Source organism: Athene cunicularia (genome assembly GCF_003259725.1).
Source record: "Athene cunicularia isolate RWA chromosome 4 unlocalized genomic scaffold, athCun1 chr4_part1, whole genome shotgun sequence".
NCBI classification, from domain to species: domain Eukaryota; kingdom Metazoa; phylum Chordata; class Aves; order Strigiformes; family Strigidae; genus Athene; species Athene cunicularia.
This window is the reverse complement of record NW_020799098.1, coordinates 8,812,408-8,828,355: the sequence shown is the minus strand read 5'-3', so window position 1 is coordinate 8,828,355 and position 15,948 is coordinate 8,812,408. Positions and strand designations below refer to the sequence as shown.

The following is a 15,948-nucleotide window of genomic DNA, read 5'->3' as shown; positions in this document are numbered from 1 at the left end:
ATAATAATAATAATAATAATAATAATAATAATAATAATAATAATAATAATAATAATAATAATAATAATAATAATAATAATAATAATAATAATAATAATAATAATAATAATAATAATAATAATAATAATAATAATAATAATAATAATAATAATAATAATAATAATAATAATAATAATAATAATAATAATAATAATAATAATAATAATAATAATAATAATAATAATAATAATAATAATAATAATAATAATAATAATAATAATAATAATAATAATAATAATAATAATAATAATAATAATAATAATAATAATAATAATAATAATAATAATAATAATAATAATAATAATAATAATAATAATAATAATAATAATAATAATAATAATAATAATAATAATAATAATAATAATAATAATAATAATAATAATAATAATAATAATAATAATAATAATAATAATAATAATAATAATAATAATAATAATAATAATAATAATAATAATAATAATAATAATAATAATAATAATAATAATAATAATAATAATAATAATAATAATAATAATAAACCCCTCCACACCTGCAAATCTTTAACATAAGAATACAACATTCTTCATTTCAAAACTAAAAATAAGAAAAGTCAGTCTGAACATGGTAATGAATTTCCAGTTGTAATGCAATGATTTACATTAGTTTCTGTGAAATCTTTGACAAATACCTTTGGAAATGTAAATGTTTTTCAATTTATCCCATGCTCCATCCATGGTAGAAAATATTCCTTATTAAGAGTACAGAATTATAATATTTTTAATATATCATGCATAAATTAGTTTGGAATTCCTACTTGAAAAATATATTTTTAGCGGATCAATGTACTCATTGTTATTGGAAAATTTGTAAAGACTTTATTTACAATGTATATTTGGCTATTGCTTAAAAATCTTCTGACGTTAGTTGCAAATGATAATGAAGTAGGTTACTTAGAGTACATTTTCCAAATGATCTTTCTAGGATAAACCTCTTGTGAGCTGATGTCTAAAGAACACATAAATTGTAAAAAATCATGACAAAGTCAGATCCTTAAATGTAGACGTAGTAAACATCAGGTACCTGCCTATAAAAAGTGATTGCAAACAATAACAATGGCAACAACAAAAACAAAGATCCTCTGTGACTGCTATATATTGAGATTCCTCAGTTGATGTTTCTCACCATCAGAAATTACTGATGCACACACACCTCTCAACGGTTGTATGAAACCTTTAAAATAGCCCAGTTTGGGTATGTAATAAGTGGGGACAATTACTCAGGCCAGGGATTAAGAAGCTAACACAGATAAGGGTAAATAACTTCTGCTCAAAGCCTAGAGGGACAGTGGAGACTGAAATTGAGAAACAATAAAATAAGAGAGAAAGTTCTGCAGAGAGGTTGTAAAATCATGAACAAGTTACAGATTTTCTCCAGGAGTTTGTAACTAAATTGCAGTTTCAGAGAGAGTGTACCCAAATTAGACCTTACTGCTTCCAGCATAGCTTTCATGCAAGATGAATTAGGATGAAAAAATTATACAGAGCAATGTTAAGTCCTCTTAAAGTGCCAGTAGAAATGAACCGGTGCTTTGGCTCCTTTTGAAACTACACTATTAGGAATATAATTTTTGTAAACTTGTTTTCATACACTGTCCTACTGAAATGAATGTTGACTTAAAACTGGAGAGTATTGGTCTTACATTTGCATTGATCTTACTTGAGTTTGTTTTCTGTTTTGTTTTTAAAGTATGTTTATTGGAAAGAACTAGCAATAGAGACAAGTCAGACATTACAGGTTCATATAAAACATCTTGTCAAAATTCCTTTATAATGTCATCTAGGCTGACAAAATCGTTTCTAGGTGAGTATGCTCTGATGTGGGCTTCACTAAAATAATGGTAGGTTGTCTTAACGGAGATGAGAATGTCTGTGTTCTTGGACCTTTGCATCAAAGCAATTTAGTGTCGTATTTTCTAGTCATTACAAACAACTATCGCTTAGATGAGCTGATATGCTATTAGAGAAAGAGCATGCATGCCGTTTGTTATGGTTGGTCTGTGTTCCCTGAGTATCTCTTGCATTCAGAATGTGGTTTTGTACACTGTTTCTTTTCAGTATATTTATTCCAGTATTCTTGAATCATATTTTGATTATGACTTCACTAATAGCACTAAAATAGTATCTTATTTTATGACTACTTAGAGTTTTGATGTTTTTACAATCCCTTTTTTTGTTGCTGTATTTAGAAGTATATTTTAGTGAAGACTTTAGCATTTAAAGAAACCATTTTTTACAGCGAAGTTCTCTATTTCCTTTCTTCCTCACTCATTACAGTTTTTGTTTCATAAGGAAATTTTCCTTAAAAATGAGTAAATGAGCATGTTGACAAGACTTTAGTTAAATTGCATTCATGACAAAAATGTACACTACTTTAACGTTACTATAGGATGTTCTTAGTTAACTGGTTTGACAACTACAGTATGAAAAGTCACTGTTAGTTGTATCCTAACACTCACATCTGATGCTCCAGAACATCATGTTGTTTTAATATCCAAATGCAGAAATAAGGTTTCTGCATCCTAGACCTTTGTTCTCTTAACATCTTGAGTACCCATAGTATCCTTTTTTATGATATATGCATGTCTTTGGCATTCTCTGTAGTGATGCTCCTGATTTGTATAAATTCATTAATCTCATGGTGAGTGCAGTGTATCCAATACATGGACTACATTTTATAGCATAATGTTTTCCATTTGGCTCAGTAAAGCTTGGAACATCATCTGGGCTGTAATTCTGTAGTAACAAGAGCAGTTCAATCATGTATATGATTGAACATAAGCACAGAAATATATAGAGCAACTAAAATTAACATCTCAAAACTCAGAATAATATCAGCTAAAGTATTTTTAGCACATTATGAAATCCTGACTGTGGAGGCTGAATTCTTCCTTCACTCTCCTTTAGTTTCTGGCAAAAAGCTCCTAAGAGAAGCTTAGACTTCTAGAAATAGGAGAGAAAAAGTTCCTAGAAAATTTTCCTGTGCTAGAGAGAAGATGACACTGCTTACTTCCATTTGTTTCATTAAAATTTGAAAATGCTATAGTTCAGTACACTATGTATAAATTAAATTGTCATCACTTGAGTGCCTACTGCTGTTGAGTGGGCTTTAAGATAGTTATATGCTGATTTGTTTTATGGTTTGAATGGCCTTTGCCAGCAACATTTTGGGAATGCTGCAGGTAGAAGCCAAAACTATGCACTGATCATGTTTTAGAAATCGATTTTGCAATATAGCTAGTGCTACTGACAGGTTATTTTTCTCTAATATGAATGTGACTGGAGCACATAGCTAACAAGAAAAAAAAATAGTGTCATCTTTGATCAAAACAAGTGGGTTTTTAGATATGTAGCTTTCACTACCTTACAAATTAAAAGTTGTTTTAAAGTGAAGTAATTATAGTAATATCTATTACTTAAGGGTATTCTGTTACAGAAGTTAATCTATACACTGTGTTGTGTCTTTTGGAATTTTAGGAAGTCTGATTCCATGTAATTTTAGAAAAGTTTAAGAGCAATGTGAGCATGGTATGTGGTTACAAGAAACAAATAGTGCTATTCACTTGTTGTCTGTCACAGCCTTCATTCTTCCTCTGTTTATCCAAACAAATTTCAACTCCTGGCTGAGCACTTTTCTTATGCTTGAGACTGGCATATGCTCGCATCCCCTGAAGTCTCAATGTGGTCACAGTCATTGTACCTCTGTACTGAGGAGTTTAACAGAGCCCATGTCCTACTGAGTTCATTTTCACTGTCCTCATCTGTAAGACAGCTATTCAGATTGAATCTTCGTCAATGTGCAGAAATGCATGTATGGTCTCTATATTAGTTGAGATATTTGTGTGCCTTTTTGTTATGAAGTAGTCTGTTGGTACCTCTTGTGAGTTGATTAAGATTTTAGAAATTCTGCTTGAAGATGCTTTTGATCCTTCATATGAAGTATTCCATTAGTGTGATTTTTAGTTATACATTTTTAGGAAATACTCAAAGCTTGGAAACTTATGCTCTGAGAGGGCAATTAAAAAAGAAAAATTTCAGGCACACAGATTTTGTCTTGTCTTACAACCTCTCAAAGGTGAGAGGTTTTAGCATATTCCTCTAATGGCTGAATTCCCTTTTGCAAGGACAAAATATAGTCTGATAGTGTAGGTTTCATTATGTTTTAACGTAACAACAGTATTTAAATAGTTTATTTTGTTATATAGTGTTCTTCTGCTCTACATCATTCTTTTCCCATTCTGTATCTCTGTCAGCAAAAATTACTTCAAAAAATTTGAGAATTCTGACAAGACAAAAAATGGAGGAGACAGTAATGAAGAATGATAAAAAGAGAATGGATTATAGGGGGGGATTAAAAGTTAGGTACAGCAAAAGAGATCTCTTGGATGGTCCATTTTCAGACATTTTCAAAATATTTCAGTTTCAAAATTTTTGTTGTTGACATCCCAAAGAATTTCAGGAAAATTATCTCTGTAGCTCTACATCCCTTTTACATTGTTTTCTCTGCTGACAGTTCTTTTTTTTCTATCAATGAGTGGAAAATTTGCCAATTCTTTATTCCCTCAGCATCCTTTCATAAAACCTCAGGAAATTTCACCCAGAGTTTTGAAGATGGCTGCACTCTTTCAGATTTGGATCAACAACAAAAAAGTGGTTTGTGTAAGGGTCACTGAGGATAGACAGAACAGGACAGAGGTCATCTGACTCCCACGTGGCTTTGTCCCTAGTTTTCCTGTATTAACATGATCATCTGCTGGCTGTGGCTCAGGAACTTGTAGGACCACTTCTGTCAAATCAAAAATTGTCCTTTCCTCACTGAGCAAAGAAAGAGACATTGGTTATTTAGGTTTCCTTTAACTTCTTCAATTAGCCTCCTGTTCAGGCTCCTTTTGGAGCCTTTTAAGAGGAATTCCCTGCTAACATATGCTCAGTAAATTCCTCAGTATGTGGAACAATCTTGTTTGAGATGCTAAATTTTACCCTTTCGTAAAACAACTGTTACATCTTTCTTTAGAAAGTTTCCTCCAGTCTGGAAATCTTGTCATTTTTCATGTGTTTAAAGGTCTAGTATTTGTACCTTTGAGCAATATTCCCTTGACACTCTTTACTTTAAAGCTGTAATATACAGTTAATATACAACTAGTACAGTATTTAATAGCTCCAACTGCGACTCACAGGGTTGTTAGCTCTATGTCTTGGCACTATTTTTTCACCAAAACCAAATTGTATCTTCCTGGATTTCATCCCATTCAACAGCCTCCCATATTAATGAACATTAGTTTAACAGAGCTTATATTCTGAGTATAATTTTCTTTTGGGAAAATGAATTTAAATAAATAATAAAAAATAGTCAATTTATATATGGAAACAAAAAGCAGTCTTTGTCTCTTTGAAACATGCATAGAGCTGTATATAAGCAAATTCCCTTGCTTGCTTTGCAAAGGTTAGAAATCTGTCAGTATATAGCCAAGCATCTGGGCTGACCCCATGATTTGGCAAAATAATTTGTTGCAGAACATGTCAAATCAATAAGTTAGTAAATTAAAAGATTTTTTTGTTATTTTAGAAATCACTTTTTGAGTCCTTTCTCATGTGCTGCTACAGCATTATTACCTGAGGTCTAAATTTCAAAAAATACAACAGAAAAAGAATTAGTTGTAGGAAATCAAATATGCTAGTCTCATGGCCAACTTTCTAAAGTAAGGAGTCGGTATTTTTGGTTGCCCTTTTCCTCTTCCCTTCTATTCACTTTGAAAGCTGCTTAAGCTTGTAGGAAAGTGATGTATTACTTCTAAGTATCCCACGACTGACATCTAAAGCCTTGATAACTCTGTGCTGCTGGATAAGGCAAGAGGGGAGTGCATTACCTTTGAATAACTGTTCATGGCTGAAAAACGGTAACTAGTACCGAAAATGAAGAAATCCTTTACCAGAAGTCTGTATCATTCTGTGTTTTTTGACGAGAAGGTGGGTTTAATTTTTACTAACCACTAGGTGGCAATTGCAGACAAGTCAAGATTTGCTTAGGAATGCATGTACACATACATACCATGATGGCATTGCTATGGTGACCTTGTTAATTTTCATATTTTCTCTATTTAAAATACTGAGCTACATGCTGTATTTTTAAAATTAGATCTTCAGACTGTCTTGAAATTGTGTCTTATATAGAAGTCCCAGAAAATAACTGTTTATTCCTTTACAAAAATAAATAAATGCTGCTATGGACAGTAATTAAATACAACAGTTTTCCAGAAGATAAATCATGAAGGTTTTCATATCTGCTGTGTAATTTTTCATGAGTGAGTTGCCACCAACTTTGGAGGTGCCAGACAAATTGAGTGTATTTGATGTTGTGAGGACTTGAAGTCTTGTTCTGCATTGCAAGAATACTACTTTGGGCAGTGTGCAGTTTTCCTCATTATTTCTCCAGCAGCTTTGACCTTTAACAGAGGAGCGAGCAGAGTGTTGACAGTAAAGGGAGTAGCTCACTGAACCTGTGATTACGTTTCTTCTCAAATTAACTCACCCATGAGAGCACAATTTATCAATAGGTGCAGTCCTATGTAGAGCAAGACTGGGAAAAAAAAAAAAAGGAAAAGGAGTGAGAAAATTTTTAAGAAGCAAATAAGGGAAAAAAATCGACAAGAAAAACATAGAGATATAGAATGTAAAGCTCAAAGGAGTTGTTATCTACCTATCTATTATCATTGTAATGAATGAAGTCTGGTCTTGCAGACCAAGGTATTACTTCTGCTCCAAAAGTAATACAATGCTAGTCATCAAACAGATGCATGAATTTAAAATCTTACTTTGTTTATCATTGTGTAGAGCTGAGTTCTTGTTCAAAGAGAACAGTTGTGGCCTAATTATTTTCATAAACTTTCTGGAGAAAAAGATACTGAGAGAAACTCCAGAACCTTTTAGACTTATAATACTTTAGTTTTTGCTGGAGTGCTACATTTCATGAGATAAACTAGAATTTTGCTGCTCTGAACTTTTTTCAAACAGAAGAGAAAATATGTGTTTTTCTCAAGTATTAGGAAATAATTGATTTTCTGAAGCAACAGCTATTACAGTAATTAAATCTGACAAGACCATAGTCCCAGTAAGTATTCTTTCTTGTAAGAAATACCACTAGTTTTTCCTATTTGCTAGCAATAGTAGCCACAATAAACCAATATTTAATTCCTCTATTGTCTTTATTTTGCTCTAGTGTTTGGCACTATGCCTCACTGTAACAGCAGGTGGTTTAGTCACCACATCAAAGGATGTATACTATATAACTTTACCTGGTCTAACTGCTTCCTTATATCTGTTCAGTCTAACTCCTTGATTGTTTTTGACCTTCCCTCATGACACTTCCATACTGTGTATACATGAATGCATACTCTTATATTGGTAGTAAGTTTTGTCTCTGTTTTTATTCTTAAATAAGTTCTTAGATCAGTGCAGGAATTAATCAGAATCAATGTCTATAGAATAGCCTGCTGTCACCTCTGTGCATTTCCACTTATTTTAATAGGTTACTGTTGGGGTTTTTTTTCTGTTCTCCTCCCTGCAATTTGTAAGTCTTCAGATATATTCCACAGTTCTTTAGAAATGCAGATCTGAGCAGTTAGTAGATTGAGCCATTTTTTAAAAAAAAATAATATATAGCTATAGATGCCATTATATACATTATAGACATCTATTTCTAGGGAATTGCCAGGGTTGACTGAGGTTATTTGCAAAAAGAAAAAAATAGCAATTTATGCTACTAAAATGTATATGGAGAGGAAAACAGACATATGGGTTAGCTGAATCAATATAAATAACTGAAAGGGGAATTTAACATAGGAAATATGATCCACAAACCTAGTTGACATAGAGTAAGAACTAAAATGCACCACCAGCCTCTGTGATTAGGTGACATCTAGCTATACCAGCTTAAAAGGTAATTTATCCAATATATATCTGTATACTGTAATCCTTTGAAAGAACCAAAATAATATACTGGTTTTTAATCTAGGAAGGAATCAAAGATCAATTGCAATTTTGGATTCCAAAAATGGAAAGCTCAACAGAAAGTGTAAATGACTGGGACTAAACTCATCAAACTGGGAACTGTATATTATTTGCAGGATTTTGAATAGGTTTTGCTTTCACTGGTAATTCTACTCTTCTTTGATACAATGACTTTCCTTATGGATAAGGGCATCCTTTTTGAAAGCCTTGAATGCTTTATGAGAAATCTGTGTTTGTGAGATTCTAACAGACATTTCAAGGGTCCATAAATTCTGAGTCTTCTTGCCAGTGTGAAGTCTGTCATTGTTTCTGAATGGCTCTGTATATAGAAGGTAACAGCATAGACAAGAATCTACACTGTCTTCACCTGAAACAACACACAAAAGTAGAACAACTTGTAACAGAGGTATTTTCGGAACCAAGAGAACAGATTTCTAACCCGTGCTAAAACACCAGAGTAAGGAATACATCAGGATCATCAGTCAGGATGGATTATAGTGGCAGAAAAATCGGATTACGGAGGTAGGAGGAAAGAAATAGGCAGTCTGTTTTTCATCATGTACAGTTTTAATCTTGTGTTTCTAGTGAGGTGTGTGTGGGGGGGTTGTGCCATGCCCGTGCTCCCTGTTTTTCCAACATAATGTTTTCTGAAGAGTTTAACTAAAAAACAGAGATCCAACAACCATCTAGGTGCTGGGAAAATGTGTCAAGTAACTGAAATTGTAAAAGAGGCGGTGAATTGTTGGAGTGCTAGGTCCCTGTGTGGCAGGTCCACTGCCAAAAGCAGTGTCATCTTTGGACACCCAGGAAAAGGACAGACAGCCTGCATTTATAATACCCAAAGTCACTTTAGTGCAGATCAGATTCAGTACTTTTTTCTTTTAAATTTGGCAACTATATTGCTAATTTTAATCTTTAATGATTTAATGCTTTGGGTGGGGTGGAAGGGTTTCACTGACAGCAAAAGTGTGAAAAAGAAAAGGGTATCATTGTAAGGGCGTGGGTTTTTTCAGCTTTCTACCAGTCATGACCTGAGATTCAGCAAGGGCAAGTGCCAGGTCCTGCACCTGGGTCACAACAACCCCATGCATTGCTACAGACTTTGGGAAGAGTAGCGGTAAAGCTGCCTGACAGAAAAGGACCATGGGGAGTATGAGCCAGCAGTGTGTCCAGGTGGCCAAGAAGGCCGGTGGCATCCTGGCTTGTATCAGAAATAGTGTGGCCAGCAGGACTAGGGAAGTGATCTTACCCCTGCACTCAGCACTGGTGAGGCCGCACCTCCAAATACTGTGTTGTTTTGGGCCCCTCACTACAAGAAAGACACTGAGGTGCTGGAGTGTGTCCAGAGAAGAGCAATGAAAATGGTGAAGGGTCCAGAGCACAAGTCCTGTGAGGAGCATCTGAGGGAACTGGGAGTGTTTAGTCTGGAGAAGAGGAGGCTCAGGGGAGCTCTTATTGTTCTCCACAGTTACCTGAAAGGAGGTTGTAGTGAGGTGTCAGTCTCTTCTCCAAGTAATGAGCAACAGGGCAAGAGGAAACAGTCTCAAGTTTTGCCAGGGGAGGTTTAGATTGGATATTAGGAATAATTTCTTCCCTGAAAGGGTTGTCAGGCACTGGAACAGGCTGCCTGGGGAAGTGATTGAGTCTCCATCCCTGGAGGTATTTAAAAGATGTGTAGATGTGACACTTAGGGTCATGGTTTAGGGATGGACTTGGCAGTGTTAGGTTAATGGTTGGACTCAATCCTAAGGATATTTTCGTCAATGATCCTAAACATCTTTTCCAACCTAAATGATTCTACAATTTTATGAAAGCCTTAAAAAATTGAAATTTCCATTTATACAGTCAAGCAGTTCTTACTAATTGTGTTGCAGGTTGGATGTACGTTTTTGCATTTATTTTCCATAATCAAAACAATACAATTCTTTTTCTTAGAACTTGCATTTTAAGACATGATGCACCAACTGACTACAATTTCTGCAAAATATTTGTTTGTCTTTAATATTTAAATCTGAATGTTATGCTACAAGTATACTTTATACATAATATATATATAAAAAATATGTATATACTACTACTTAAAAAAATGCTTGGGAATGAAACCAGAGTCTTTCTATGTCTTTCCACTGCCTCATACCACTGAAGGCTTCAATTCTATCTCAATCAGAAATCATATGAAGTAGAGAAGGGAATGGATTGGCACTGGGATACATAGAGTAATCAACTACAGTAATGTTATAAAATCAGAATCATAGAATCACCAGATAGTTGAGTTTAGATGGGATCACTAGAGATTGTCTAGTCAAACCTTCCCTGCTCAAATCACTAGAGCAGGTTTCTTGGTACCATGTCTGATTGGAGTTTGAATATATCCAAGGATAGAAGCCTTACAACCTCTCTGTGCGATCTGTTCCATTGTTTGACCACTGTCACAGCAGAAAAGTTTTTCTTATGATTAAATGGAATTTCCTGTAATTGCTTATGACCACTGCCTCTTGTCATAGGGCACCAGCGAGAAGATTCTTGTCCCATATTCTTTACACCGTCCCACCAGGTATCCTGAGCAGAGGGGAAGGATCACCTCTCTTGACCTGCTGGTGATGACCTTTCTGATGCAGCCCAGGATGCTGTTGGCCTTCCTAGGTTCAAAGGTTCATTGCTGGTTCATGTTCAACTTGTTTTTCACCAGGATCCACAGGACCTTTTCTGCAAAGCTGCTTTTGAGACTGTCAATCCTATGAGATCCTGATAGCCCATTTTTCCTGACTCTTGAGGTCCCTCTGAATCACAGACCAGCCATCTGGTATATCAGGCACTCCTCCCAGTTTTGGATTGTCTGCCATTTTACTGAGTTGTGCTCAGTCCTGTTACCCAGGTCATTAATGGAGGTGTTGAGCAGTATCGGTCACTGGGGCACTCCACTAGTGCCTGGCCTCCAGCTGATCTTTGTGTCACTCATAACACTTTGAACCTGGCAGTTCAGCCAGTTTTCAGTCCACCTCACTGTCCACTTATCTAGCTTGTACTTCATCAGCTTCTCTATGAGGCTTTTATGAGAGATTGTTTTGAAAGCCTTGCTAAAGTCAAGGTAAACAACATCTGCTGCTCTCCATTCAATGAGCTAGTCACTTCATCGCAGAAGACTATTGTAGGTTAAGCACGATTTCCCCTTTGTAAATCCATGCTGACTAGCCCAGATCATCTTCCTGACTTTAATATTTGCAAATGTTTTCCAAGATTATTTGCAAGATTATTTGCTGCATCACCTTCCCAGCAATTGAGGATAGGCTGATTGGCCTGTAGTTTTATGCATCCTCCTTCTTGCCCTCCTGGAAAAAAGGAGCAACACTTGCTTTCTTCCAGCACTCACAAACCTCCCCTGATCATCACAGCCTTTCAAACATAACTGAAACTGGGACCTTGGCTTCATCTATCCTTCTGTCCATTGGAACATCTGGAAATGTATTTTGGATTATGGTGTTGTTTGTTAATATGTTTTTTTTTTTTAACCTATGGCAGGGTTTTCTTGTTAATCGTCCACTAGAATAACTAGATTCCCCCCCCCCTCGAAACAATAAAGAGAAGTATTAATATTTAACTTTCACAACCAGATTTTCCATCACACTGTTTCAAGTATATTCCTTCTTGTCTGTTGGAGCGTAATTGTTCAGAGAGAGCAAATTTGTTCCTCTGTAACTAACAACATGTGGATGCCCTTCTCTAACAGTAAGGGATAACAGTCACATCTCAGATTGGATCTGTGAAGGTTTTACAAAAGTATACTTGAAATAAATACATGAAAGCAAAAATACAGACTGTATTATGTAGTCCAAGTTGGTAATAGTCATTTACCAAAGCGAAATAGACTTCCACTTTTGATACAATAAAAATGTCACCTAATTTTCAACTCAAGCAGAGAAAAGCTTTCTATTCGGAAGACTGTTCTGAGATTGTCTCCTTATTTCTTCATCCTTCTAAATATCTAAAGTAAATTTATCTCATCAGATTGGATAGTCTAAATCCTAGAAAGCATCATCTCCAGGGAAATCTTAGGTCACTTTGTTGTAAATGTGTCATATACAACAGATAGATTGAACTACCCACTGAAGATTCTTGTCTTTGTCTGCAGACTATAGGGGGATTCTAGACAGCTAGTTTAGACTAACGACTAGCCTAAAGATGTCTAAGTTCAGATGAGAGGAATCTATTAAGCTGTTCCAATAGCTTAAAGATGAGCACTACCACTTTCATGTTTCCTGAGTTACTTCTCTGAAGATTTATTCAAATTATGAGTTAACTAATTTACAAGTTAAAGTACATTTTGCACTTGCAATTATTTACTAGTGTTTTTCAGAATTATTAGTAACACTTCTAAATTTGCATTAGAAGCAGACTTTCTGCATATGCTGTCAAGTGGAAACAAGATGGCAATATAGTGATTTATTTTTACCATTCTAGATAGATTTTGAAATAAATATTTATTTAACTTTGTTCAGGTTTTTGAAGCTAATGAGTTAAGGAACAATAATTAGTGAGAGTAACTGTAAACAACTCTTTAACCTGGGCTGGAGGTTATCTTATTAAGTATGTGTCAATATCAGTACAGAGCCCAATGAAAAGTCCATACAATTAACTAAAATGTTGTGATTTTGTTTTTTAAATGTGTAAAATTAGGCTCCCACATTCATGTCCAGGTACTTAATATAAGGACTTCATTTTCAAAACGTGTGAGGATATATTAGCTTCCATGGCTACTTAAACTGCATATTATTCATATGAACAAGCACTGATGCTTTCCAACTGGTTATCAGTAGAAATCAATAGTTATCAATAGAAACATCAGTTTTGTGCACAGGTTAAATAACCACTTATTTCAAAATATGGTTAATAGCATTACAATAAGCATTGCTACAACTATTTTTAAATGTTTCTAGAAACTGAAAAATAAAATATTAAAGGTGGCAAATGTTTCTTCTGGGTCAAACTTTGTATTGATGGATTGAGAGCAGTGTTCCTAGTTTACCCATGTTGTGAAAATATTATGTATATTGTATAGTAATTTCTATTTGTGTATGGTGCTGTGGCAGGTGTTCAACTTTAATACGTTTAATTGTAGATCTTTAAAGGTGGTACTAAGACTAGAAATGATACAGTTCTGGTTTGCGGGGTTTAATCTTCTGCTTTAAATTTCAACAGCTTTTGCAGTCTGATCACATCCCTCAAGTTTAAAATAACAATTTTGATTTCAAAATTACATAGAAAATTATCATTCTGATTTGGAAATTATATATCACTATTCCCATCTTCTGAATTCACAGTATTACATAATATTAGTGTGTTCATCTAATTCCTGAACCACTTGCAAATTAATTGCGTAGAATTATGAAAATTGAGCTTGATACACATTATCTCTTGTCATGTGTTACCTTTCTAGATGAAGAGGCATAATGACATTAAATAACAGAAGGAAGCTATCATGTGTCATGTTTCAAACTTTACTGGAGGTGTATGAACCCAGATCTTTAGAGAAAAATCTATTATTCCTAGTCCTGCATGTTTATTGATAAACTTAGTTCTCACTTTTAACCTTAACTGATGTGCTGTAGTTAATAAAAAGCTCCTTCTTTATTTTATCATGCATTTCAAAGAAGGTGGGAATAGATCACAGAATGGTTTGGTTTGGAAGGGACCTTAAAGATCATCTAGTTCCAACCCCCTGCCACGGGCAGGGACACCTTCCACCAGCCCAGGTTGCTCAAAGCCCCGTCCAACCTGGCCTTGAGCACTGCCAGGGAGGGGGCAGCCACAGCTTCTCTGGGCAACCTCTGCCAGTGTCTTACCACCCTCATATTAAAGAATTTCTTCCTTATATGTGATCTGAATCTACGCTCTTTCAGATTTAAAGCTGTTACTTGGAAGGCTTCTAAATATTAGAAGAATTTAGAAATTCTGAGGCTGAAGAAGAATCTTCCCTTTAGCTTAAGGCAGTGTTCACGTGTATTCTTTTCTTGGAAGTGATGTACAATATCTGAAAAATAAAGGTTAAAATAAGAAGAAAATTATTTTCGTTGGATCGCTAATTATGTTCTATGATGCATCCAGAAATTAGGATTTGGAAAGGCTTCCAGTGAGAATTTGTTCTTACAAGCTTCCACTTTTCTAGGAAGAGCAAATATTCAGAAGTATCTATCATTACAGAAGTGTGAAGATTCCTTTGAAAGGCGAAGTGGTTAATCTTATTTATTATATGGGAAAAACTTGTTGGCATTAGCATCACTCATGTTCTTATGCTGCTTATAAACTGTTCATATTTTCATAAACTTTAACTTACTAAGGATTTTTATTCTTATTTGTAGAATATTCAAGGTATCTCTAAACATCCAGTTAGAATTACAAAAAAGCAGTACATAAAAGGTAAAATATATTTTCATTAACATGAAGAGGCAATTTTATCTAATTATTTTACTGTTATATTTTAAAGCAGATCAATAGCTCCAGCATTAAAGGATAGAATAGATTATTGATGCTTAATTACACATTGTGATTTAAACCAATTACTTTTTGCTGGTTGTTCCTGAAAAAAATTTGCTGTTTCACCGCTCATCTAAATAGTCACAAACTTCTAGATTTTTTTTTTCCCTTGACTATCTCACTGTTCCTTTTTCCAGCTGAAATTATGCATCTTAACTCCATTAAATATCCTAGGGAAGATTTTGTGCGCATTCAGCTCATAAGGCTTTTTCTGAGATGTTAAAACTGGGTCATTTTTGTGAAACTCGTAGCTAACACCAATAGTCAGATGTGTTGTTTGTGATAACAGAAGCAGATTTAAAGCAGATGATTCAGAGAGAATCCAAGTCTAGAAAAGCATGACCCAAATGATAAAGAGAGTCTACAGTAGTAGACTCAAAAATAAGAGAGAGATTTGCCAACATAAACTTTCCTTGAATACCTACAGCCATAGCTGGGAAATGCTTCTCATTTGTTGCACTTGGTTCCCAGTTAAGGGCAGGCTTGCCTTTTCACAGCTATTCACTCCATGCATTTGAAATAATACAGATCATAAAACAGGAGTCTGTTGAAGACAATGTAAAACTTTGACAGCAGTTTTATTTTATCTACCTGATTCATTTTTATAATTACTTTTTAAAAGTTGCTATAAAAAAATAAATGTGTGAACAGTGGCTGTGTAAACCTGAGCTGCTGTGCATAACTGTGGCACATAGGCCAATCAGTTTTGTTACTGATCTTACAATATATGCTTCTCATAAAAGTATTTCTAAGTGATCTGTGAATAATGTTAGTCATTGCAGATATTTGTTAGCTAGTGTTTTAGGAAGGGTTTGATTTTGAAAAAGGAGAACTAAGTGGCACTTCAGGGATGGCAGATAAAGATGTTGTATGTGACTAATAGAGTAAAATAATTGTGATGCTGATAGTGCTCTGGTAGGTTGCTTATGTTGCCATTTGTGTGGTTTTAGTTGTGTGTTTGGTATGTTGTTTACAACCTTTTATGGTTTGCAACACAATATTTTTGGACTTAAATGTCTGTCTCCTCTCTAGGAAAAGAAGAGGAAATTATAACTATTTCCCCAAGAACATTGTTTGTTTCAAAACAAGGATACACATTTTTAGCAGCAGGTAAGATAGTAATAATTATTATTCTCATACATATTAATGTTTGCATTTTTGTCATTTCTTTGTCCCCTCTCCTTTGGATATTTTACAAGTCTGTCAAATCCCTTAGTATCAGTTAATACTGTTATATGATGTATACTTCTTAGTGTGCCTTGGAAGTGGATGATATGTAAGCAGTGTCAGTAGAAACAAAAAGCTAGTAAGATTAATTGACACCTGAAGATAATGA

General features: G+C 34.4%; 1 protein-coding gene across 1 annotated transcript in view; it reads left to right on the top strand.

Annotated features, from left to right (window-relative positions):
- POLN (DNA polymerase nu) overlaps window positions 1–15,948 on the top strand; it is a 108,678-nt gene that overhangs the window by 32,563 nt on the left and 60,167 nt on the right. The window contains exons 15-16 of the mRNA XM_026846762.1: window positions 14,438–14,495; window positions 15,645–15,722. Of these exons, the coding sequence (XP_026702563.1) occupies window positions 14,438–14,495; window positions 15,645–15,722 (136 nt within the window). The remainder of the gene's footprint in view (window positions 1–14,437; window positions 14,496–15,644; window positions 15,723–15,948) is intronic.